General features: G+C 44.0%; 1 protein-coding gene across 1 annotated transcript; it reads right to left on the bottom strand.

Annotated features, from left to right (window-relative positions):
• Nucleotides 1-1,159: 1,159 nt before the first annotated feature.
• Nucleotides 1,160-2,092, bottom strand: LOC141129681 (olfactory receptor 5AS1-like). Its single transcript, XM_073617776.1, has one exon. It carries the CDS (start codon nucleotides 2,090-2,092, stop codon nucleotides 1,160-1,162), a length of 933 nt encoding a protein of 310 aa, XP_073473877.1.
• Between the last annotated feature and the right edge of the window lie 23,204 nt (nucleotides 2,093-25,296).

The following is a 25,296-nucleotide window of genomic DNA, read 5'->3' as shown; positions in this document are numbered from 1 at the left end:
TACATTTGACAATATAGTGTATGTGTCATCAAGATCCAGCAATGTGAGTGAGTGAATAATGCTTCACACCCAGGTGCACACCCCACTCACAGGCCACTTACCAGCTGGTTAGACCTCGGAGATGGAGTGGAGGTCTGGCTGCGGTTAATGGAAGTATCCCACTGGCATAGAGAGTTACCACACAAGCAAGGAGTCCACATCAAACTCAGTGTGGGATGAAAACAGAGGAGGAACTCTAATGTAGTAGTTTAGAAATGTCAACTTTTAATAGGGGTAAATAGGGGATGCAATTAAAGTTCATGCGCGTGTAAAGGGAGGTGTCCGGATACTTCTGACAATATAGTGTATGTGTGCTTTATCACTTGATTGGATGTTAATATGATTTGAACATGCAATGCACTTTATTTTGATAGCCCAACACTATGATTGGTTTATTATATTCATATGTGGATATATGTGAGTGCAGCTATCACTAAGGAATGATTTCACTTTATTATTTCGACACTTTGCACAATCACTCTCAGTGTATTAGTGTTACTCTTATGTATTACTTAGTATGCTGATCGTAGCATTAAAAATTAATCTGATGCTAGTTGCAAAGCTGCTATACAAGCCCTAACCCTCAAACAATATGAAAAACAAATATTGCATATAAAACCGGTATGATTGAGGCCCCTTTCACATGGGCTTTCCGATCAGGTCTGTCTATCAGTTTATCAGGTGGACCGGATTGGACATTCCATACACCCCTATGGGGCAGTGGATGTCAGAGGTGACATGACCGCTGACACTCGCTGCTATCCGATCCTGTCCGTGAAATCCAGACGGATGGAAACCCCATTTTCCATCTGTCTTTGCGGATGGGATGGGATTGAATGAAAACGGACAGGAGAGTGGAGAAGGACCTGTCATCCACCTGCACGGCAGGGATCAGCAAATCGATCCCCCTCTGAGCAAAGCGGAGTCCATCGGGTGGATTGTCTGTGTGAAAGGACCCTAGAATTAAACCAATTCAGTGCCAGATCAATATATAAAGTGCTAGTGCATTAAAGACAGTAATAAAGTCCTGAACTTAGGAAGTTAGGAGTTAGAATTCAGCCCAGACATTGTGAGATTTAGCATATCTGATGCTAGGTCTGCTATTTCGAAGATCACATATTTAGGACATAGAAAATCTGCATGACAAAAGTTTCCGGAATGATGCCTTAAATTCACTGTTCCTTAAGCTGTAGATGATTGGGTTTAACATTGGTATGGCTACTGTATAGACCACAGAGGCCACTCTGTCCGCCTCCATTGAATGGCTACTTCCCGGTCTCAGGTAGATGAAGAATAGGCTTCCGTAGTAAAGTGTAAACACTACAAAGTGGGAAATACAAGTAGATGCGGCTTTACTTCTGCCATGTTCTGGACGAATCTTAAGTAGAGAATGGATAATGAAAAAGTAGGAAATGATGACCACAAGAGCTGAGCCGCCCTCGTTGAATCCACAGAAAGTGAATAAGATCAATTCATTGACGGACGTATCCGAACAAGAGAGTTTCAACAGAGGTGGCATATCACAGAAAAAGTAACTTATTTCAGTCTTACAAAAGGTCAGGCGAAAAGTAAAACAAGTGTGAAATAAGGACTGGATGAGGCCATTCAGATAAGCCCCAAGGATGAGCCAGGCACAGAACCTCATGGTCATTATGGCCGGATACCGCAAGGGATTGCAGATGGCAAGGTATCGATCGTAAGCCATGATGGCAAGGAGTACGCTCTCAGATGTGATCAGCACTGCGAAGAGGAACATCTGAACCACGCACGCCGAATAGGTGATGGATTTGTCTTTCATTAGGAAGGTAGAAAGCATTTTGGGGGCTATTACTGTTGAATAGATAATGTCTAAAAATGCAAGATTTCCTAAAAAGAAATACATCGGCTTATGCAGGCCGGTGTTAAAGAATGTAACGGCTATAATGCAAATATTGCCCAATAGCGTGAAGACATAGATCAAGAGAAACACAATAAACAAGACGACCATGAGATCATTGCGGTTTGTAAACCCCAGTAGGATAAAACCGGTGACCACTGTTTGGTTCCTCTCCATTGTCCCATGTAGTCTGTTCCGTTTCTAAAGAATTCCCTACAAAGGCAAATTTGCGTAAAAATTCATGAAGGTCATTTAGAATTCCATTTTGGTGAAGGCTTTGGGCTCACTTGGTATTGGGTGGGGTGTGACCACATGTTAACACTGAATCTGCATAAAGGCCTAATGCATAATGACCAGGAAATAAATGTCCTTTTGTGCCTTAATGCTTGTTGAACTTGGTTGGAGTGCAGGGTGAGCTTTGGGATACTCCGAATTTAGTGCACAAGCAACTAGAGGACACTCTTTGCCCTATCTGTTCTCTATACAGGGTAACTTCTCTTTTGCCAGATGCCAGGGGAACACCACTGGCTACAACTGTGTTTCATTTTATGATTGCTTTTGTACATTTTCTGATTCTGATTCGGGAGGGGCTTTAAAAGGCACCGAATAATTAACTTTAAAAAAAAAAAAAAAAGTCAAAGTACAATTTTTTTTAATAATTAAAATTTTTTTTTCCCATACTTTTTATTGCATAAGTTTACAGCAAAAGTATTTATACAATTTCCATTACAGTAATTACATGCCAAATCCTTTTACCTACACCATTTAATATAGCACTAATGCCCTGTACACACGATCGGACTTTCTGACCGAACATGTGCGTTCGGAACTCCTTGTCGGAAATTCCGACCGTGTGTGGGCTCCATCAGACTTTTTCCATCGGAATTTGTGACACACAAAGTTTGAGAGCTGGATCTAAAATTTTCCTACAACAAAATCCGTTTGTGTAAATTCTGATCGTGTGTGGACAATTCTGGTGCACAAAGTGCCACGCATGCCCAGAATCAAGCAGAAGAGCCGCACTGGCTATTGAACTTCATTTTTCTTGGCTCGTCGTAGGTGTTGTACATCACCGCGTTCTTGACGTTTGGAATTTCCAACCAACTTTGTGTGACCATGTGTATGCAAGACAAGTTTGAGCCAACATCCGTCGGTAAAAATCCGATGGATTTTGTTGTCGGAATGTGCTATCGTGTGTACAGGGCATAGTACATTTCCCACGTTATTACCCTGTTACAACTATAGTACAACTTCACCTTCCTTCACCTTCCTTATTAGGTGTCCCTCTGTGCTCATACAAAATTTTCCCATACGGTATTATCTGGTTAACTGCTTTAATCCATTGGTTTATAGTCAGGGCCATTGGTTGAATCCATCTTAACGACATTTGTTTACGTGCCATAAATAATGTTTCTTGTAACATAATCCTATTATATTCCGACCATTATTCCACCTCTAGTAGTCCCAGTACACATACTTCCAAGGTATATGATACCTCCCTGTTCATAATACTTGCCAATTTATCTACCACGTGTTGCCAATATTCAGCTATTTCAGGACATGACCACATCAAATGTATAAAATCCGCCTCTGGATAGTGGCAGCGTCTACAATCAGACGAGGTCATTCTTCCAATTCTATGCACTCTCTGAGGGGTAAGATACGTTTGATGGACAATATACAATTGAATTAGCTTATTATTAATACCAGGATACACTCCCGTAAGCAACGAACAAATCCTACCCCACTTCTCTTCTATCATGTCAAGGAGCACTTCCTGCCATTTATCTCTTATTTTAAGTGGCACACCACTTAACTTGGCCCTCAACCACTGAGAATATAGAACAGATATTAGACCTTTTGGTCCTTGTGATTGTAATATACCTATTAAAGGATACTTAGATACTTTAGGGTCTTGATGTCCAAATTGAGCCTGAATCATATATCTTAGCTGTAGGTACTTATAAAAAAAAAAACTTACGGGGATATCATATTGTTGTTGACTCAAAAATTCAAACGTTTGCAAATTTTTATGATCATATATCTGTTTTAATGGAGCTATTCCCTTCTTCCTCCAAAATTCACTAATTCATCTAAAGACATATTCAGTTGCTCTAAAGAGGGGTTATTCCACATGGGGGTCTCTAGTGGGGTATCTCTGAAACCTACTAGTTTTTTTACCTCTCTCCATACTGCCCTAGCCAATATTACCAGTAGTGTATTTAGGTTTTGTGTTGCCCTAGGCCTGAATAAACTCGTGTACCCCCTAATTTAAATATGACCCACCCCTTCCTGTCAAGGCCACACCCCTTGCTGTTTAAGACCCGCCCTGAAATCTTTAAGCGGGGGCCACTAGTTCTGAGGGCCTGGGGGGGCAATGGATTCCCTTAATTTGCATAGATTTTCTCTCAATTCCTGTTTGGCTATGGGGCAGGAAGTGAAGGGAAATCTCTGCAATGGGACAGGGATGGTAAAAAATAAATTGACAGGGGCTATAACCCTCCCTTATTCTATCCAAAATGAGAAAAAAAAAGTGTTGTCTATAGTTCTCATTTAAGCACAAATTTCTCATAATCTTATGGAGAGGACTAAGAAGATATAACCATGCCAATGGTGCAGCAGAAAACATAGCACAATGAGGAAGGTTTGTGGTCCAGGATGATAGGGCAGTCAAAATTAGAAGCGGCACCCCCCCACCATAGTTGTGGAATGCCGGCCGCCCACATACCGCAAGCAGTGCGGCTGCTTTATGGGGGCGCTAGACTAATTTGCCTCTCAGCTCAGTCAATCCCATAAGACTGGCACTACACTAACAGTGTAAAGCAAGCCGGCAGGGCTGCCCCCTGCAAAGTACTGCCCTAGGCCTTGTCGGCCTAGGCCAGGATACAGTGTTGAATATTACAACGTTGATAATAGGTATCTTTATTCTAGGTAAACAGTTGGTTTTGGCTTCTAACCCAATCAATAGGTCTTTCATCTGTAGTATCTCCAGTAAATGTCTTTCCACCCCATTTTTTTTATCTTGCATCACCCATGTCTTCAGATGTTTCAATTGCCCCGCTAAGTAATATAGATAAATATCTGGGAGTGCAAGTCCAGCCTCGGTCTTTGGCCTTTGTAATGTTGTTAATTTCAATTTGCATCTTCCCTTTGCCCATATAAATCTTATGAAGTAAGAATGTAGCTTTTGAAATAGGAGCTTATGGGATGATTACTGTGGAATGCAAAAAAATATATAAACATTTTGGTAAAATTATCATTTTAATTAATTCAATTCTTCCTGCTACTGATATGGACAATTTCTTCCATACTATCAGCTTTTCCCTAATGTTATCCATCAAAGGATTAACATTAATTGCTATAAATTCCTTGGATTGAAGAGTGATATGTATTCCCAGATATTTAAATGAGTCAACCACTTTAGGCAGTGAATGGGCCCAATCATCTCCTCTATTTTGATGTAAAGGCATTAACACTGACTTTTGCCAATTAATTCTTATGCCCCGTACACACGGTCGGATTTTCCAACGGAAAATGTGTGATAGGACCTTGTTGTCGGAAATTCCGACCGTGTGTGGGCTCCATCACACATTTTCCGACACACAAAGTTTGAGAGCAGGATATAAAATTTTCCGACAACAAAATCCGTTGTCGGAAATTCCGATCGTGTGTACACAAGTCCGACGGACAAAGTGCCATGCATGCTCAGAATAAATAAAGAGATGAAAGCTATAGTCCCGACGTACGTGTTTTACGTCACCACGTTCAGAATGATCGGATTTTCCGACAACTTTGTGTGACCGTGTGTATGCAAGACAAGTTTGAGCCAACATCCGTCGGAAAAAATCCTAGGATTTTGTTGTCGGAATGTCCGAACAAAGTCCGACCGTGTGTACGGGGCATAAGGCCTGAATAATTCCCATAATCCTCTATTATTCTCATTGCTTCTCTAAGTGTGTTCTGTGTGTCTCCCATGTATAAAATAATATCGTCCGCATATAGTCAAGGATGTTCTGTCCTTCCCCCTATAGTTATACCCCTATAGAATTTGGACTGTCTAAATTTCCAAAGCAAGGATTTCTATTACAATAGCAAATAAATGCGGACACCCCTGCCTTGTTCCTCTATATAATCTAATTGGGGGAGACCATAATCCATTCACCAGAAGGCTTGATCCCGGCGTCCTATACAATAACTTAATCCATTTCTTAAAACCTTCACCAAATCCAAATTTTTTCAGAAAGCCCTGCAAAAACAACCACTCCACTGAGCAGAATGCCCAACGACGCCAGGGTACCCGACTCGGGAGCCTGCTCTCTTAGCTGGACCATCAATTGTGTTCTTCTAATGTTTATTGAAGTTGATTTCCCCGGGATAATGCCTGTCTGGTCATCATGGATGATAGAGTGAATAACTGTATATTAATCTTCCCACTAAAATTTTTGCCAGAATTTTAAAATGACTGTTTATGAGTGAAATTGGCCTATATGAGGAACATTCGTTCCTGTCCTTACCTGATTTTAAAATTAATACTATTTTTGCTTCGTCCATTGATTTTGGCAATTCCCCTTGTTCAAAGGCCCAAGTGTAGACCCCTGTCAACACCGGTGCTATTATATCAATGTATTTTTTATGAAGTTTTATACAGTGGTATCTCATCCAGGCCTGGTGACTTGCCAAGCGCCAGGGACAAAATTGCCCTTCTAACCTCTACCTCTGTTATCTCTCCATCCATCATCCTCGCTTGCTCATCCGTAATTTTGGGGGATTCTTTTTCATGCAGGTACTCCTCCACTTCTAGCGCCCTGCTGTTAAATGAAGAGGTATAAATTGTAACATAGTATTTATAGAAGCAGGTTCTTATCTCCGCTGTATCCCTTAATTTTTCCCCTTTCTCATTCCTGATTTTAAGAATTGATGGGGATGCTGTTTGTTGTTTGGCTAAAAAGTCCAGTAATGCCCCCGGTTGATTCCCCTGCTCATAATATTGTTGACTGCAGGAGAAATTCTTCCGCTTAGCATTAACAGCTGACTGATTTTTATATTGAAGTTGAAGGGATTCCAATTCCCTCTGTTTATTACTTGTAGGGTTTAATATATATTCCCTCTCTGCTTGTGCACATTTTCCTGCTAATTCCTCCTCCTTATGTCTTGTTACACGTTTTAAATATGAAATCGTTGATTTCAATACTCCCCTGAGATATGCTTTAACCGCTTCCGGACCAGCCGCCGCAGTTATACTGCGGCAGGATGGCACTGCTGAGTGAGCCATCGTAGCTGTACGTTGGCTCTTTAAGACGCTTTAGCCGGTGTGCGTGCGCTCGCTGCCTGTCCTCGGAGCCCATACTCGTGCCCGGCGGGTGTGATGATCATCGGGCACCCGTGATCGCTCATGACAGAGCGAGAATCGGGATCTGTGTGTGTAGACACACAAATCCCAGTGCTCTCAGGGGAGAGGAGACCGATTGAGCAGCCAATCACGGCACACGACGATCCCCCGCATTGCTGGACCCAGGGACAGGTAAGTGTCCAATTAAAAGTCAGCAGCTGCAGTATTTGTAGCTGCTGACTTTTAATTTTTTTTTTTTTTTTTTTAATGGACCCCCTGGGTGGAACTCCTCTTTAAATACAAAAAAAGAAAGGCTTGAGATTCAAGAAAAGTTTAGGGAGGAAAATGATCTGCAAATAAATTGGTATTAATGCATTATTATAAATAGAATAAATTGGTATATTTATCACATACATCAAGGTTTGAGTCTCTGTGATTCTGCTCTAAACTGGAGGAAATACCATTAAATATCAAAAGCTTTAAAAAATGAAAAAAAAACACAAAGTAAAGTAAAGTATTAATATTATTTGTTTTTATAAGATGAAATATAATTCTGCCAGTGTATGACACAATTGTAGCCAGTTAAACTAAAAAGCTGAAGGTTTTTCCGATGGAGTTCCGACGGAATTCCGCTGAAACTGTCTTGCGTACACACGCTCACTCCAAAGTCCGACTGTCTAGAACGCGGTGACGTACAACACGTACAACGGGACTAGAAAACGGAAGTTCAATAGCCAGTAGCCAATAGCTTCCGTCTCGTACTTGCTTCAGAGCATGCGTCGTTTTTGGTCCGTTGGAACAGCATACAGACGATCGGTTTTCCCGATAGGAATTGGTTCCGTCGGAAATATTTAGAACATGTTCCATTTCTAGGTCCGTCAGAATTTTCGATGGAAAAAGTCTGATGAGGCATACACACGATCGGAATATACGATGAAAAGCTTCCGTCTGACTTTTTCTGTCGGACATTCCGCTCGTGTGTATGGGGCATTAGAGGTGCTGAGCTAGTCATACTTACAACAATGATTAATTTCAGTTATTTTAAACCATCGTCTGCTCAAAAACAGTTGTTCAAAACAGCAAAAGGCAAATAAAAATTCATAGAACTGATCTGATTTTCCGACAGGACCTAGTAGCCCTTTTCCATGAAAATGACCATTTATTGTTTGAGATGATAATTTATTGCAACCAGCTTCTAGAAGATAAGATCATCAAAATAATTATTATCATATTACCTAAAAAGTACTGTGTTTCAACGTCACAAGTTGTAGTAGACTAATGTCATTCAAGTGATTTATTATTATTATTCTGTTAGTTATTAGTATTGTATATTTTGTGTGAAATTGGTGTATATAATATGGTTGAGAACTATATGCAATTTGGTAAAAACCTGGATCCTTCCTTATAGTGGTTCTTTTAGAACACCACTTAAGACATTGTGCTGACATGATGATTTATATACACTATATTACCAAAAGTATTGAGACGCCTGCCTTTACACACACATGAACTTTAATGGCATCCCAGTCTTAATCCATAGATTCAATACTGACCTGGCCCACCCTTCTTAAATCATTTGGTGGAGGGGGGATTATGGTGTGCAGTTGTTTTTCAGGGGTTGGCCTCTTAGTTCCAGTGAAGGGAACTCTTAAGGCGTCAGCATTCCAAGACAATTTCATGCGCCCAACTTTGTGGGAACAGTTTGCGCATCAGTGCACAAAGCAAGGTCCATAAAGACAAGGATGAGCGAGTTTGGGGTGAAGGAAGTTGACTGGCCTGCACAGAGTCCTGACCTCAACATGACTGAACACCTTTGGAATGAAGTAGAGCGGAGATTATGAGCCAGGCCTTCTCGTCAAAAATCAGTGCCTGACCCCACAAATGTGCTTCTGGAAGGACGGTCAAAAATTACCATAGACACTCTCCTAAACTTTGTGGACAGCCTTCCCAGAAGAGTTGAAGCTGTTATAGCTGCAAAGGGAGGGCCAACTCAATATTGAACTTAGTCTGTAGAGACTAAGACTGGGATGCCATTAAAGTTCATGTGCGTGTAAAGGCAGGAGTCCCAATACTTTTGGTAATCTAGTGTATTTTTTAATGCACTTTAATTAGACTTTTGATATGCCTTATAACATATTGATGTTTCCTTGTATATGCCATGGAGGGCTTCCCATTGCTACTTTGGGTTTTAACTGAGGAATAACTGGAAGCCCTGAAAATGCAAGCACCAAGGTATAACAAATATCCAATTAAAGTGCATTTAAAAATAAATATATATATTATAAAAGATATATATAAAAAAATTATATATATATATATATATATATATATATATATATATATATATATATATATATATATATATATATATATATATATAATATATTGATAACTTACATAACATATCAGCCAAAACTGAGGAAGAAATTAGTTTTTTATATATTTTTTGGGGATATTTATTATAGTAAAAAGGTAAAAATACTGTTTTTTTTTTTTTCAAAATTGTCGGTCTTTTTTTGTTTATAGCGCAAAAAATAAAAACCGCAGAGGTGATCAAATACCACCAAAAGAAAGCTCTATTTGTGGGAAAAAAAGGACATCAATTTTGTTTGGGTGCAGCGTTGCACGACCGCGCAATTGTCAGTTAAAGTGACGCAGTGCCGAATCGCAAAAAAATGCTCTGGTCATTAAGGGGGTAAATTCTTCCAGGGCTGAAGTGGTTAAGAAACGGAGTTGTGCAATGTGATATCATATAGGTTGAAATTTGAGTACTAACATTTACAATAAAACCTTTTGGATTTTTAGTACTTTCTTTTGTAGATCTGCAGCACTGATTGGTTGAATTTAATGTGCCTTTTAAAAAAAAAAAATAAAGCCGAAAGTGAACTTCCAGTCTAAATCACCTAAATACGGTTCCAGATGCATCAAAAAAAAAAAAAGATGCTCAAGTATTACAGTTCCTTTTCTTTAGAGAATCTTAAGTAGATAAGCCGGCCCTCTGCGAGCATTCTGTAAAGTGACATGCCATCTCCAATCAACCATATGCTTCTTGCTGATTGGAGAGTTCTATATATTGTTATTATATATATTATTATATATGCTATTAAATATATTGTTATTTATATATGTCATTAAATATATTGTTATTCATATATTCTTTAACTATTTAGTATTTTTCCTTTTTCAATTAAAGTTTTCCCTTTGACATATTTAATCCTAATGTTCATCAAATGGATATGTTCCCTGTTTTCTGATACTGTGAACATTGTGTAAAAATAAATAATAAAAAAATGAATTATTTTATTAAATAAAGAATATAAAAAAAAGAAAACATGCAGCATGCAGGCTTTTCTTATTAGGCGGTAAATGCTTTCCAAAGAAAATGGACTATAAAATTTGTAAAACCTTCTGTTCTGTTAAACCTGGAATGTATTTAGTTGTTTAAAATTAAAAGTTCATTTAGGTTTTAAAAAAAACAACTAAATTTTGCCTTCCTTGTTGTCTTATATACATTTATTTAGAAAGGTGAACTTTACCAAAATATCCAGATTTTTTTTTTTTTAAAAAAAGACGAAAAAAAAATGGGGGAAATGAAAACTCAGTTTTTACTGGTGAAGACAGAAAGACAATCACATTTACAGCTAAATCATAATGCCTCCATGTGTTTCTATCAGTATTCAGGCTGACAATATGACCATAATGTTTAATGCTGTAACATACTGTACACAGTTTATTGCCCATTTTATGAAGTACTGTATGTGGAGAGTATGCTGGTATAGCTGTACAATATGCACCTACCTGCAAACCTGGACACATGGCATTGCTCACTGCTGAAGAAATCCGCAGTCCGTTCTTTATCGGTTTTGCCTTCCGCTCTTCTGTCATTGTCTCTCCCAAAGGAAAAGCTTCTACCAGACAGCAGATGTCACTGGAGAAATTGAATTTGTTCCATCTGCATGAACCATGCTGAGCCTCCCAGGGGCTTCCAGCGATTGCCGGTTACAACCGTTACACTATTAAAAGTTTTACTAAAATGTTAAAAGTTTTGTGTAAATACTATATTAGTTTCTGAAAGTTACAAAGTAAAATGCCAAGAAAAGAGTTCACAGAACTCAGAAGATAAGGCTAGTCATAGATGGGCAGGAGCCTTCCCAAAAGAACTCAGAAGATAAGGCTAGTCAAAGATGGGCAGGAGCCTTCCCAAAAGAACTCAGAAGATAAGGCTAGTCAAAGATGGGCAGGAACCTTCCCAAAAGAACTCAGAAGATAAGGCTAGTCAAAGATGGGCAGGAGCCTTCCCAAAAGAACTCAGAAGATAAGGCTAGTCAAAGATGGGCAGGAGCCTTCCCAAAAGAACTCAGAAGATAAGGCTAGTCATAGATGGGCAGGAGCCTTCCCAAAAATGCCAGACAAGAAGACATCAGCTTGACATCCTATATGCTGGAAACTGGTGTTGTTAAAGTATGCCGTATATACAGTAAAAGCCAAACTTTTTGGGGGTAGATTGTTCTTAATTTCCTTTCTTGTGAAGGCAACAGGAAGTCAGAAGAAATCTCTTTAAAGCAGTGTTTCTCAACCTTTTTTTCAGTCAAGGCAACCTTCAAAAATGATGGACAATCTCGAAGCACCCTTTAAAAATCATGGACAGTCTGGAGGCATCCCATTCTAAAATGTAAAAACTATTCTAATGCCGCGTACACACGAGCGGACTTTGCGGCAGACTTTATTTCTAGGTTCGGCGGACCTAGAAATAAAACATGTTTCAAATCTATCCGACGGACTCAAGTCGGGTCGAAAAATCCGCTTGTCTGTATGCTAGTCCGACGGACTAAAACCGACACTAGGGCAGCTATTGTCTACTGGCTATCAACTTCCTTATTTTAGTCTGGTCGTACATCATCACGTACAAATCCGTCCGACTTTGGTGTGATCATGTGTAGGCAAGTCCGTTCGTTGGGAAAGTCCGTTGGTAATCCGCCCAAAGTCCGTCGGATAGTCTGTCGGACCAGTCCGGTCGAAAAGTCCGCTCGTGTGTACATGGCATAATAGTTTTACATAATGCTGTAACATCCACACAGATAGGACACCCAAAGTTAGAGGTGATTTATTCTTCCATAGCAAATACACTTTTGAAATCTGGTACTGACTAGTATTCCAATGTTTCTCTTCTCCCTCAGTTTTTCTCCATCACTCAGCTATTATGACCCCAATGCTGATGGAGAGGGGCAAGAAAGGGTCAAAAAAGGATGCTACGCAGACGACTGACATCCTCCATATCAACTGATAATACCATGGTTGTTAGGATGCTGGCTGCTAGAAGGTTGTAATGGTGCACAGTGAAAACCTATGTTTTTATTTAACTAAAAGGCAGGCTTCATCCACACGCCGGCTTGTATATAATGTTTGGGCAATTTTTAGGCATTTTGCCAAGGCACCCCTGAAGAAACCTCAAGGGACTTCAGGGTGCCTGCCGACCCTGGTAGAAAAAGGCTGCTCTAAAGTGACTGTCAGGGCTGGGCTCAGCCCTTCCTTCTCTGAGCTGGCCGCTCAGCTGTCGGCTAATTGCCAGCTCCTTTCTCGCCACAGTAAATCAGCTGTTGATGATCTGCTCCTCAGTCCTGGCCACTTAAAGCTGTCCACCTCACTTCATCTCTGCCTTCGCCTTTGGTCACATCTCAGAGAATTTCTCCTGCGTTCCTGGTGAAGACTTGCTTGGCTGATGTCCCTTCTGGCTCCTGATACTGCTTGCTGTACGACTACGTTGATCTCTGGCTCTCTGACATTGGCACTGGCTGACTACCCGATCTGGTTACTGATCTCTGGCTATGTATTGACTACGCTTACTCTGTTTACCTTTTTATTATTATTAAACAAGTGTGATTAACTGTATTTCTGTCTTGGTCTCATTCATGGTTTCTGACAGTAGGCGAAGGCCATGAATTCAGAAGATGCAGTTAGTCCACTTGTTGGTAATATTTTTTCCAGATTGGATGACCAGGATCACCCCATGGTCAGTTTGCCTTGGCGTTACAAACACTCCTGAGTCGCACGGCTCACCTGCAATCTTCCACTATGGCTGCTCCGGTACAACCTTCTGTTGCAGGCCATTCCTGCTGCTGCTCCTGTCTTTGTGCAGGCACCCGCCTCGAGTATTACCTCTATAAGAGGTATGTCTGGTTCCGCTCCGCTTCCCCAGCGATTTGGGGGCGATCCAGATCAATGCAGAGAGTTTCTCAACCAGGTTGAGATATACTTTGAGATGCTGCCTCAGGCGTTTCCCACGGACAGAAGCAAAGTAGGTTTCGTGATATCTTTGCTTTCTGAGAGAGCCTTGGCCTGGGCAAACCCTCTATGGGAGACACAAAAACCCGTGGTCCTGAGTTAGCCAGAATTTGTGGCTTCCTTCAAAAGGGTATTTGACGTTCCCGCACGCTCCACTGCTGCTGCCAAAAGTATCATGTCCATCAAACAGAGTACGAGAACTGTTGCCGATTATGCCAGAGGTTGCTTGGAACAATGAGGCCCTTGTGGCTGCCTTCTCTCATGGTCTCTCGGAAAACATCAAGGATGAGATAGCAGCAGAAGATATACCCACTGAGCTGGAGAGGTTGATCACATTTGCCATCCTCATTGACTCCAGACTCAGAGAAAATGTCAGGTGAGTACTTACCGAGGCCGAGATGCCGAGAGCGGCTCGCCCTTGCCACTACACGCACCCCGTCCCCTGAAGATGAAACAGGGAATGGGTGGCACTAAGGAGCACGGGCCACCAGCAGGTATGGGTCCCTTGTCGGAAACTGCAGAGCCGGGTTTGGGAATGCAGGAGTCCAGGAACCGATGGAAGTCCCGTTGCTGGGTGGAGCAGACAAACTGTAAGCAAGCAGAGGGTCAAACACAGGCAATAAGCAAGACAAGCCCGTAAAAAAGGCCGGGGGTCAAACACTGGTATTGGGCAGAGGAAGTCCGTTAATCAGGCCAGGGGTCAAACACTGGTATCAAGCAGAGGAAGTCCATTAACCAGGCCGGGGGGTCAAACACTGGTATCAAGCAGAGGAAGTCCGTTAATCAGGCCAGGGATCAAACACTGGTATCAAGCAGAGGAAGCACAGGAAACAGGAAACAGGAAGCAACAGGAGTTGAAGACAAATCAGCAACCAGTCTGGGTGCTGGAGCTGATTTAAATAGCTCCGCCTGAGTGTCACGGTGGGCGTGCATGAGTCACCGCGCGCATGCGTGCGCACCTCTTCATCGGGCCGTGTGCACGCATGTGCCGAAGCGCCAAGCAAGCGCGCACGCGCCCAGGGACAGGATGAATGTGACTGGAAAAGACCCTTCTCTGACAGTGCCCCCCCAAGGGGCGGACTCCGGACGCCCAGACTAGACATCAATTCAGGATGTTCCGGATGAAAAGCTTGGATTAAACGTGAGGCATGGAGATTCCTAGCAGGCTCCCAGGAATTGTCTTCAGGAGGGTACCCCTTCCACTGAATTAGATATTGGAGCTGTCTGCCCCTCTTCCTGCAACTCAAAACAGACTCCACTTCAAGTTCGTTCTCCCCATCCACTTCAACAGGTGGAGGAGGAAGTTCCTTTCTCCCAGGAAAAGGGCTGGCCACCACAGGCTTCAGCAGGGATGCATGGAAAACTGGGTGTATTCTATAAGATGTTGGTAGTGCCAGCTCAAATGCCACAGGGTTGACCATCCTCTTGATTTTAAAAGGCCTGATGAATTTTGGCCCCAGTTTCTGTGAGGGCAGAGGTAATCTGAGATTTGTGGTTGCCAACAAAACTTCTTCACCCACTTTAGAGATTGGATTTTCCTTCCTTCCTCGGTCATACTGTTTCTTATAATTGACCTGAGCTTTCCGCAGAGTGTCTTGGATCCTTTGGAAGTTAGATTGAATAGAGCCTATCCGGTCTTGTACGGCAGTAACAGACATTTCAGGGAGGATGTTAGGGAGGATGGAATCCAAAGTTTGCCCAGAAGGGTGTTTGGTTTGTTGCGGAGTGAACTAAATTGTTATAAGCAAACTCAGCATATGGTAGGAGAGTCGCCCAATCATCCTGTGAACCAGAACAAAAACATCAGAGGTACTGCTCCAAGGTTTGATTTGTCCTCTCCGTCTGGCCATTGCTCTGAGGATGGTACGCAGAGGAGAGGCACATTTTAATTTCCAGGGTCTTGCAGAGCTCCTTCCAAAACTTGGAGGTAAATTGAACACCCCTGTCAGAGATGATGCTCTTGGGCACACCATGGAGTCTGATTATTTCCTTGAGGAAGATATTAGCCGTATCAGAAGCAGAGGGGGTGCCCACCATGGGTAGGAAATGCGCCATCTTGGAGAGGCGATCAACTACGACCAAGATGGTGGTAAACCCCACCGAAGCAGGTAAGTCCACAATAAAGTCCATTGACACTTCCACCTATGGTTGTTCCCGGAATGGGCAAGGGTTTGAGTAGACCCCAAGATTTGGTGTTTAGACCCTTATTGGCAAGGTAAACAAGAAGAGACATAATCTTTACAATCCCATCTCCACCCGGCCACCAAAAAGAACGGGAAATCAGTTCAGTAGTTTTCCTTGTTCCAAAATGGCCTGCAAATGTGTGATCATGGAAGGTTTTGAGGGCTAGAGGCCTTACATTCTGTGGAACAAAAATTTTCCCTTTGGCCCAGAGCAGCTCATCATGTTTTTTAAAAGCATGTGTTTCAGGAGCGGAAAGGCGGCTAGACGAGGATTTGATGGAAGTCATTAGATCAGATTGTGTGACTCCAAGGACGTTTTGCGTAGAGAGGATGGTACTAGGCACAGTGATCTGAGGGGTCTGCTTTATCGTTCTTAGAGCCCAGTCTGTAGGATATATGAAGGTTAAATCTAGAGAAGAAGAGGGCCCAGCGGGCTTGTCTGGGCCTCAGCCATTTTGCTGTCCTGAGATACTGTAGATTCTTATGATCGGTGAAGATCATAACAAGAGGAGACGCCCCTTCCAACAGATACCTCCACTCTTCTAAGGCGAACTTGATGGCCAGCAGCTCCCTGTCACCTACATCGTAATTGAGCTCTGGTGGACTCAGTTTCTGGGATGCAAAGGCTACAGGGTGAAGAATGGCCTTGGGCTCATGTCTCTGGGAGAGAATTGCTCCTATAGCAGTTTCTGAAACGTCCACTTCTAACACAAATGTTAAAGCCGGATCAGGATGTCGTAAGATTGGTGTGGAAACAAACAAGGTTTTGAGCTTGGTAAAGGCTTCCTGTGCTTGCTGTGACCATTGGAAACGGTCGTGTTGACGGGTAAGTTGAGTGATAGGTGCCACAATGGATGAAAAGCCACTAATAAACCTTCTATAGAAGTTAGCAAACCTGATGAACCATTGTACCCCTTTTTTGTCTGATGGAGCCGGCTATTTTTGAATTGCCTTGACCTTTTGTGGGTCCATTGCGACCCCATTGGTGGAGATGATGAATCCCAGAAACTGCACTACAGTCTTCTCGAATTCGCATTTCTCAGCCTTGAGGTATAATTTATGATTCCTGAGTATAGTAAGGACTTTTTTAACGTGGACTCGGTGAAGCTCAATGGTGGCAGAGAAGATGAGGATATCGTCTAGGTAGACGACTAAGAAATCGTCAAGGTATTCTCGAAAGATGTCATTGACTAGATGTTGGAAAGTGGCCGGGGCGTTGCAAAACCCAAAATACATCACCAGGTACTCATAATGGCCAAACCTGGACCTAAAGGCGGTCTTCCACTCATCCCCGGGCCGAATAATGATGAGATTGTAAGCACCCCGAAGATCCAGTTTAGAGAAGATCTGGGCCAACCGAAATCGCTGGAACAATTCGGGAATGAGTGGTAGTGGGTAACGGTTCTTTACCGTTATGTTATTTAGTTGCCTGTAATCCACACACGGCCTTAAGGACCCATCTTTTTTCTCTACGAAAAAGATACCAGCTCCGGCTGGCGAAGAGGAAGGACGGATGAAGCGTTTTTCTAAGTTTTCATCAATACAATCCTTCAGGAGCTTCAGCTCGGTTTCTGACAGTGGAAAAATGCGGCCAAACAGGATTTCTGAGCCAGGAAGGAGGTCAATGGGGCAATCGTAGGGCCGGTGAGGTGGTAAGCAGTCCGCCTTCTGTTTGTCAAATACATCCCGGAACTCAAGATATTCTGAAGGGACGTGTTGGAGATTGTCAGGCACGGGTGAAACGGCTGAGCAAATACCAGGAGCTGGGGTGAAGCAGTGCTGGGAGCAGTATTGAGAGGAGAAGGAAACTTCCTTGGTCTTCCAGTTAATTTGAGGTTCATGCGCCTAGAGCCAGGCCTAAGATTACAGGAAAGATAGGTGAATGGATAAGGTCAAATCGTAGAAACTCTTGATGGCCTGAGTCGGTGGAGGTAAGGATAGGCCTGGTTTCCCTGGTGACGGGTCCAGAATGGGGAAGAGACCCATCAGCCAAATGTACCAGGAGACTTTGAGCCTTAGCCTGAAGAGGGACATGTAGATTTTGAGCCAGCGAGATGTCTAGGAAGCAGCTACAAGCTCTGGAATCAATTATTGTTGGCAGACGGGTTTCCTCTTCCGGTAGCTGTAGAGAAATAAGGAGAGAAACCTAAGTCTTGGGTATACCCATGGATCGGTAATTCACAGTGTCTTGCAGGTATGACTTACTAGGCCTCACTGGACAGCTGCGGAGGATATGATGTGGAACCTCCACAGTACAGGCACAGATTGGATTGGCGTCTGCGTTGCCTTTCTTCAGGAGTCAGAGGGGCACGGACCAGTTCGAGTTGCATGGGCTCGGCTTCAGGAGCCGAGGAGGTAGCAGCAGTAGGAGGTGGAGTATGGATAGGCATTGGCCTGAAGGGGGTCCAACTAGGTTGTGGCCCTTGAAAACAATCTGCGCGTCGCTCACGTAAACGCCTATCCAGCTTGGTGGCTGATTGGATTAGTTAATCTAGAGAGGCTGGGGTTTCTATCCTAGCCAGTTCATCCTTAAGGACCTCAGACAGACCTTGACGGTATTGGTACCTCAAAGCAGGCTCATTCCAACTCGTGTCGGCTGCCCACTTGCGGAATTCCACTGTTATCCTCTATGGGCCTCTTTCTCTGGGAAAGGTTATGCAGGGTTGCTTCAGCTGTATCAGTGCGTTGCAGATCATCATAAAGTTGAGCCATGCTCTCAAAGAAAGTATCAATAGAATTCAAGACAGGGCTCCTTTGTTCCATCAGACTGTGAGCCCAAGCTTGTGGCTCCTCAGCTAGAAGGGAGATAACAAACCCCACTTTTACTGCTTCAGAAGAAAAAGTCCTGGGCTGGAGGGCCAGATAGAGCGAGCAGGCATTCTTGAAGGCTCTGTATTTTTTACGATCCAGTGAGAAGCACTCAGGTGTAGGGACCCTGGGCTCAGGGAGCGCCATAACTACCGTTGAGCTTGCAGTGGGCTGAGGGGCGGAGGCCCAACTAGTAGGTGCGGGAGCTGCAGCTGCAGATAGAGGCGGACTGGATAGTTGCTGAAGGCGGCTGTCAATTTGGGTATAGCCCTCTTGTAGTTTCTGGACTGCATCAGTGAGGGCTGAGACCTGCTGGCACAGGATCTCTAATGGGGAACACGCTCTGTCCGCCTCAGACATCTGGCTGGTTTGTACTGTCAGGTGAGCACTTACCGAGGCAGAGATGCCGAGAGCGGTTCGCCCTTGCCACTACGCGCACCCCGTCCCCTGGTGATGAAACAGGGAATGGGTGGCACTAAGGAGCACGGGCCACCAGCAGGTATGAGTCCCTTGTGGGAAACTGCAGAGCCGGGTTTGGGGATGCAGGAGTCCCGGCTCCACCGCCCATGCTGGTGAGGAGATCACAGAGGCTACACCTACATGCGCATTGCCCCTTTGGGGTGGCTGGATTTGGTGAGTGGGGACCCTTGAGGGGGAGCACGAAGTCACCAAGGATATTGAGAGAACTCAAGTCACCTTTTTTAAATGAATTCCTTTTCCACAATCTCTGAAGAAACAATTTAAATGCACAAACTTATGGATTACCTTATGAACACTATATGATTTTTGTCTATAATGCCTATGGACTTTGTGATTTATTGAAGCTAGCTTTATTGTTTGTTTATGGGCACTACCATTATTGTTGATTGCAGTTATTTGTTTATTTCTTATATAAGGAGGTATACCACTGGGTTTTTCCGCAGCCATTTTGGTTATAGCACTATTGAGAGATACTTCTTAGTACATCTTATGTGTATATTACTTATGGCACATTTTAATACACATAGAGGTTTTTGGGATTTCTAAGTTATACACATTTTTCACACAGCTAATTGTACTATTGATAACCATCACTGGAGCGGAAGTGTATGCTAGTAGTCTTTATACACACTATCTGTACACAGGTGGGGTATCCCCACTGTTGGGTCAGCACGCCGGCTTTCAATCTCTTTTTTCCCCCCAAAATATACTTGTTCATGCCCAATACAATTATATATAGGGAGCGCCATCACCTCATTATCTATCGGTAATTGCTCATTTGTTGGAGACCCCAGGCGTCCTCCATTCAGGGGGGCGGCATACCTATTCATTGTCCTAAGTGCAGCCAATATACACATTAAACACTGGTATCAAGCAGAGGAAGTCCTTTAATCAGGCCGGAGGTCAATCCAGGAGAGAGGCAGCATGGTAAGAGCATTCCTGGTCACAACAGGAGATCAGGTAAGCATAAACAGGAAACAGGAAGCAACAGGAGCTGAAGACAAACCAGCAACCAGTCTGGGTGCTGGAGCTGATTTAAATAGCCCTGCCAGAGCGTCACGGTGGGCGTGCATGAGTCACCGAGTGCACCCGTGTGCTATCGTGCACGAACGCGCACGTGGCTCCATCGGGCCGCGCGCATGCATGGACCAAAGCGCCAATCCAGCGTGCACGCGCCCAGGGACAGGATGAATGTGACTGGAGAAGACCCTTTTCTAACAGAAAGACTCTCTTTTAAAGGAGCGCTGGCGCAAGCCTCCTGTACATTTGCCTCCAAGCTTTGCAGTCCCACCCTTGCCTCCCTCACCTCCCATGCCTCCTGGTACAGAGTCGGTCTGTGAAGATGAACCCATGCACTTGGGCTTCACGTGTCTCTCTGCGGATGGGAGAGCCCTTAGGAGGAGGGAGAGATTGTGCCTTTATTGTGGCCAGGCTGGTCACTTTTTGAAGTCTTGTCCTATCCGTCCAGGGAACGCCCGAACCTTGAGGTACTGTCACAGACAGACCTTAGGTGGCGTTGTTTCATCTTCAATTTCCCAGAACGATAAGCCCCTGGTTTTGGTTACCCTGTCTTGGGCTGAGTCATCCGTCGAGATACAGGCTCTGATCGACTCTGGGGCTGCAGGCCTGTTCATTGATGCTGCCTTTTTAACGAAGTACTTGATTCCGCTGCAGCTGTGTGACACTCCATTTGCCATTGAGTCTCTTGACGGGAGACCTCTACAGCCTGCCCATGTGACTCATGAGACTGTTCTGTTGTCCATGGCCGTAGGGGCCCTTCACCATGAGATAATCCAATTCCAAGTTATTTCCTCACCTAAGTTTCCGCTGGTTATTGGTTATCCTTGGTTACAGAGGCATAACCCTTCTTTTGATTGGCTCCGTGCTGAGGTTCTGTCCTGGTCGCCACAGTGCAGTGAGAGATTGTTCTGACTCAACTACAAGGCAATAAACGTTATCTTCAGCTTCACATAGAGCTTACATGACCTGGTGATCTATTTATCCCTTGCATCAATTCAGACAGCTTAACTCAATGGATAACTCACTGTATGGAAAGACAGACGATGAATCCTCTCGAATGTTCCGTTTAATGATGGGTATCCATAGGTAGAAAAACGTTGCAGTTGTAAGCCACATGTAAAGATGTTACAGCAATGAGGTATACTGTGCACAATGAATCAGAGAGAAGAAGGGAAGGAGAATATACAGAACTACGGTGAGAGAAAGAGTTCAGATAGACAGAGGGAACAAATCTTAAAGACACGGAGCATAATAAATTATATAGTGTAACACAACAGAGATGCTTCCAGAAGGTAGCCAAGGTCCTGTGCACCTCTTCACTCTCCTCCCTGCTGGAGGAGTACCGCAACTTTAGAGATGTCTTTGACAAGGGTCAAGCCGGTACTTTGCCTCAACACCGGTAGTATGATTGCGCAATTGACCTTCAACCTGGTGCCATACCCCCTCGTGGCCGGGTTTACCCTTTGTCAGTCTTGGGGGATAAGGCCATGGAGGAGTATGTTGCAGAAGCACTTTCTCGAGGTTTCATCCACAAATCCTCGTCTCCTGCTGGTGCTGGTTTCTTTTTTGTTAAGAAGAAGAGTGGAGAGCTGAGACCTTGTATCGATTATAGGGGTCTCAATCGTTTCACGATTAAGAATGCCTATCCCATTCCGTTGATTACAAAGTTATTTGACTGCCTCAAGGGAGCAGCAGTTTTCACGAAGCATGATTTGAGAGGGGCATACAATCTAGTCAGGATTAAGGAGGGCGACAAGTGGAAAACTGCGTTTAATACCAGATCGTATCATTATGAGTATCTCGTAATGCCTTTTGGCCTTTGTAATGCTTCGGCAGTCTTCCAGGAATTCATTAACGATGTCCTCCGAGATTTGTTGCAGTTATGTGTGGTGGTTTATCTCGACGATATCCTCATATTTTCCAAGTCCCTGGAGAGCCACCACACAGATGTCTGTGCTTCAGAGACCAAGTTAGAACAATCTCTATTGTAAATTGGAAAAGTGTGAATTCTATTGTGAACAGGTTAAATTCCTGGGCATTTCCACTGCTGGTTTTTTGATGGACCCAGGGAAACTTTCAGCGGTCCTACAGTGGCCTCGACCCATAGGTTTACGTCCTCTGCAGCGTTTTCTTGGCTTTGCCTACTATTATCGGAAGTTTATTCGTAACTTCTCGTCTCTGGTCAAGCCCCTGACTGATATGAGAAGGAAAGACGGCAACCCACAGAGTTGGTCTCCGGAGTCCATTAAGGCCTTTGAGAGTCTCAAGGCTGCCTTTGTTTCTGCTCCTGTGTTGGAACACCCTGATCCTACGTTGCCTTTTATCCTAGAAGTTGATGCTTCTGAGACTGGAGTTGGTGCCCTTCTGTCTCAACGTCCTAACTCTGAGTGCGCTATGCATCCGTGTGGCTACTTTTCAAAGAATTTGTCACCGGCAGAGTGCAATTACGAGATTAACGACAGAGAGCTGTTGGTGATCATTTTAGCCCTGAAAGAATGGAGACATCCCCTTGAAGGTACCACTGTGCCAGTTCTCATTCTTACTGACTATAAGAATCTCACATCCTTGTCTGGGGCTAAGCGCCTGTCTCCCAGAAGGGTGCGATGGGCTCTTTTCTTGTCGAGTTTTAATTACATTGTCTCATTCTTACCCAGTACTAAGAATGTAAGGGCTGACGCCTTGTCACGACAATTTTCCACCACTTCCAAGATGGAGTCAGTTCTGGTTCCTGTGATTCCTCCTGTTCGTATTCTGGCTACGGTTCGCACCAGTCTTACTTCTCCTTTGGGTGACAAAATTCTTGCTGCTCAGGTCGATGTTCCTCCTGAGAAACCTTGTGACCGCTGTTTTGTTCCCGAGAGTCTCCGTTCTGCTGTGCTCCAGACTTACCATTCTCCCAAGGCAGCTGGCCACCCTTGGAAGAATCAACTCTTTTGGGCCATTTCCCAACAATTCTGGTGGCCTAGTCTACGTGCTGATGTAACTGCCTTCGTAGCTGCCTGTTCTGTGTGTGCTGAGTAAGACTCCACGACACCTTCCAGTGGGACTCCTACAACCCATACCCAATGGAGAGAGGCCCTGGACCCACCTGTCTATGGATTTTATTGAGGAGTTACCCAACTCCCAGGACAACACAGTTATCCTTATGGTGGTTGACCGGTTCTCGAAAAATGTTGCATTGTATTCCACTCAAGAAGTTGCCTACTTCTAAGAAACTGGCTTCTATTTTTGCTCGGGAGATCTTCTGCTTACATGGGCTACCCAAGGTGATGGTTTCAGACAGGGGTAGTCAGTTTGTGTCTGGCAAGCCTTTTGTGCAGAGTTGGGTATTCAGCTTGCTTTCTCCTCTGAGTATCACCCGCAGTCTAATGGGGCCGCAGAACAAGCCAATCAGTCCTTGGAGCAATTCCTACGTAGGCTATATTTCTGACCATCATAACAACTGGTCAGACCTCTTACCGTGAGCAGAGTTTGCTCACAATAGTGCCTTGAATTCAGCTTCCCATTAGTCTCCGTTTATGGCAAACTATGGTTTCCAACCTGCCATGTTGCCTGCCTCATTTGTTCCGCAGAGTATTTCTGCATTAGAGGAGCATCTCCGTGGCCTTCGTTCCACTTGGGCACAAGTCCAGGAGGCTTTGCGACATACTAACGATAGGTACAGACTCCATGCTGACCGCAGACACCTGCCTGCGCCTTCCTACCAGGTTGGGGACAGAGTCTGGCTGTCGTCTCGCAACCTCCGAGTTCGTGTTCCTTCTTTGAAGTTTGCACCTTGGTTGGTTGGGCCTTTCTGCATCTTTCGCAGGATTAACCCAGTGGCTTACGCGTTGGTCCTTCCTCCTAGTATGCGCATCATTAATGTGTTTCATGTCTCCTTATTGAAACCTTTGGTCTGCAACTGCTTTACCACCTCAGTGCCACGTCCTCCCACTATACAGGTTGAGAACCATGAGGAGTATGAAGTACAATCCATTGTTGACTCCCGTAGGTTCTGTGGGCTCATACAGTACCTGGTGCATTGGAAGCGGTACGGTCCGGAGGAACGCTCTTGAGTCTCATCCTTGGACGTACACGCCCCTGTCCTCCTCCGTGATTTACAAAGCCTTTTTCCCTCAAGCCTGGTGGAGGGGTCATTGAGGAGGGGGTACTGTCAGGGCTGTGCTCAGCCTTTCCTTCTCTGAGCTGACCGCTCAGCTGTCAGCTAATTGCCATCTCCTTTCTCTCCACAGTGACTCAGCTGTTGATGATCTGCTCGTCAGTCCTGGCTACTTAAAGCCATCCAGCTCACTTCATCTCTGCCTTCGCTTTTGGTCACATCTCAGAGACTTTCTCCTGCGTTCTTAGTGAAGACTTGCTCGGCTGACGTCTATTCTGGCTCCTGATCCTGCTTGCTGTACTACTATATTGATCGCTGGCTCTCTGACATTGGCATTGGCTGTCTACCCGATCTGGTTACTGAACTCTGGCTATGTATTGACTATGCTTACTCTGTTTACCTTTTTATTATTATTAAACAAGTGTGATTAACTGTATTTCTGTCTTGGTCTGATTCATGGTTTCTGACAGTGACCTAAATCTCCTTTTAGTAAATCTCCTTTTAGACAGCTGAAGATAACGGTTATCAGGTCAAATAGGAAAGCTGAACATCCTTAGTGGTGACACGGACATGTGGGTGGTTGCAGCTTGGTGTGGCGGCAATAACACACAGTCCAGGTGCAATGTGAAGAACTTGTATTGAGGTAAAGCAAGACAGTTCACAACAAATCTGGTGGGAAGACAGCCCAAATAGGAACACTCATGAATTCCAACATCATGTAGAGAAGCAGGTCTGAGCCAAACTGACAGCGCCTGTTAGAAGTGACAGAATGCAGCTTGACTGTCTTATGCCCAAGCAGGTAGTGGTCCAGAGGAGTTGCGAACCCTACACTTTCCCTTCTTATCTGGAACCTTTACCTGCCACTAGTACTATCCCTGATAGATAGGGTATCTGTTCCTACACTACCCACTCGCAATTGCACGCCAAAGCCGGGGGAGTAGGGACTTAAAAAGACTCTGCTGACACAAGAAGGTCATTAAAGATCACCTGGATCCAGGAGTTCTAAACTCTAATAATTCCATCCAAATCTAAAAAAAAATACAAGTTAGATACAACTGAATTAGGTCATACATGTGATTAACTTTTCCTTTTTCTTACCGATCATGTGCCAGTGAAGTCTCTAGTGATGACTAGAAGGACAGTTGGTATGGACAGTTTAGTCTTTGGATAGACTGTTGGT

This window comes from Aquarana catesbeiana, linkage group LG02 (assembly GCF_042186555.1).
Source record: "Aquarana catesbeiana isolate 2022-GZ linkage group LG02, ASM4218655v1, whole genome shotgun sequence".
NCBI lineage: Eukaryota > Metazoa > Chordata > Amphibia > Anura > Ranidae > Aquarana > Aquarana catesbeiana.
This window is presented reverse-complemented; position numbering and strand designations above follow the sequence as displayed.

Coding starts and splice junctions, on each gene's coding strand:
- LOC141129681 (XM_073617776.1), bottom strand. CDS start 2,092: ATGGAGAGGAACCAAACAGTGGTCACCGGTTTTATCCTACTGGGGTTT.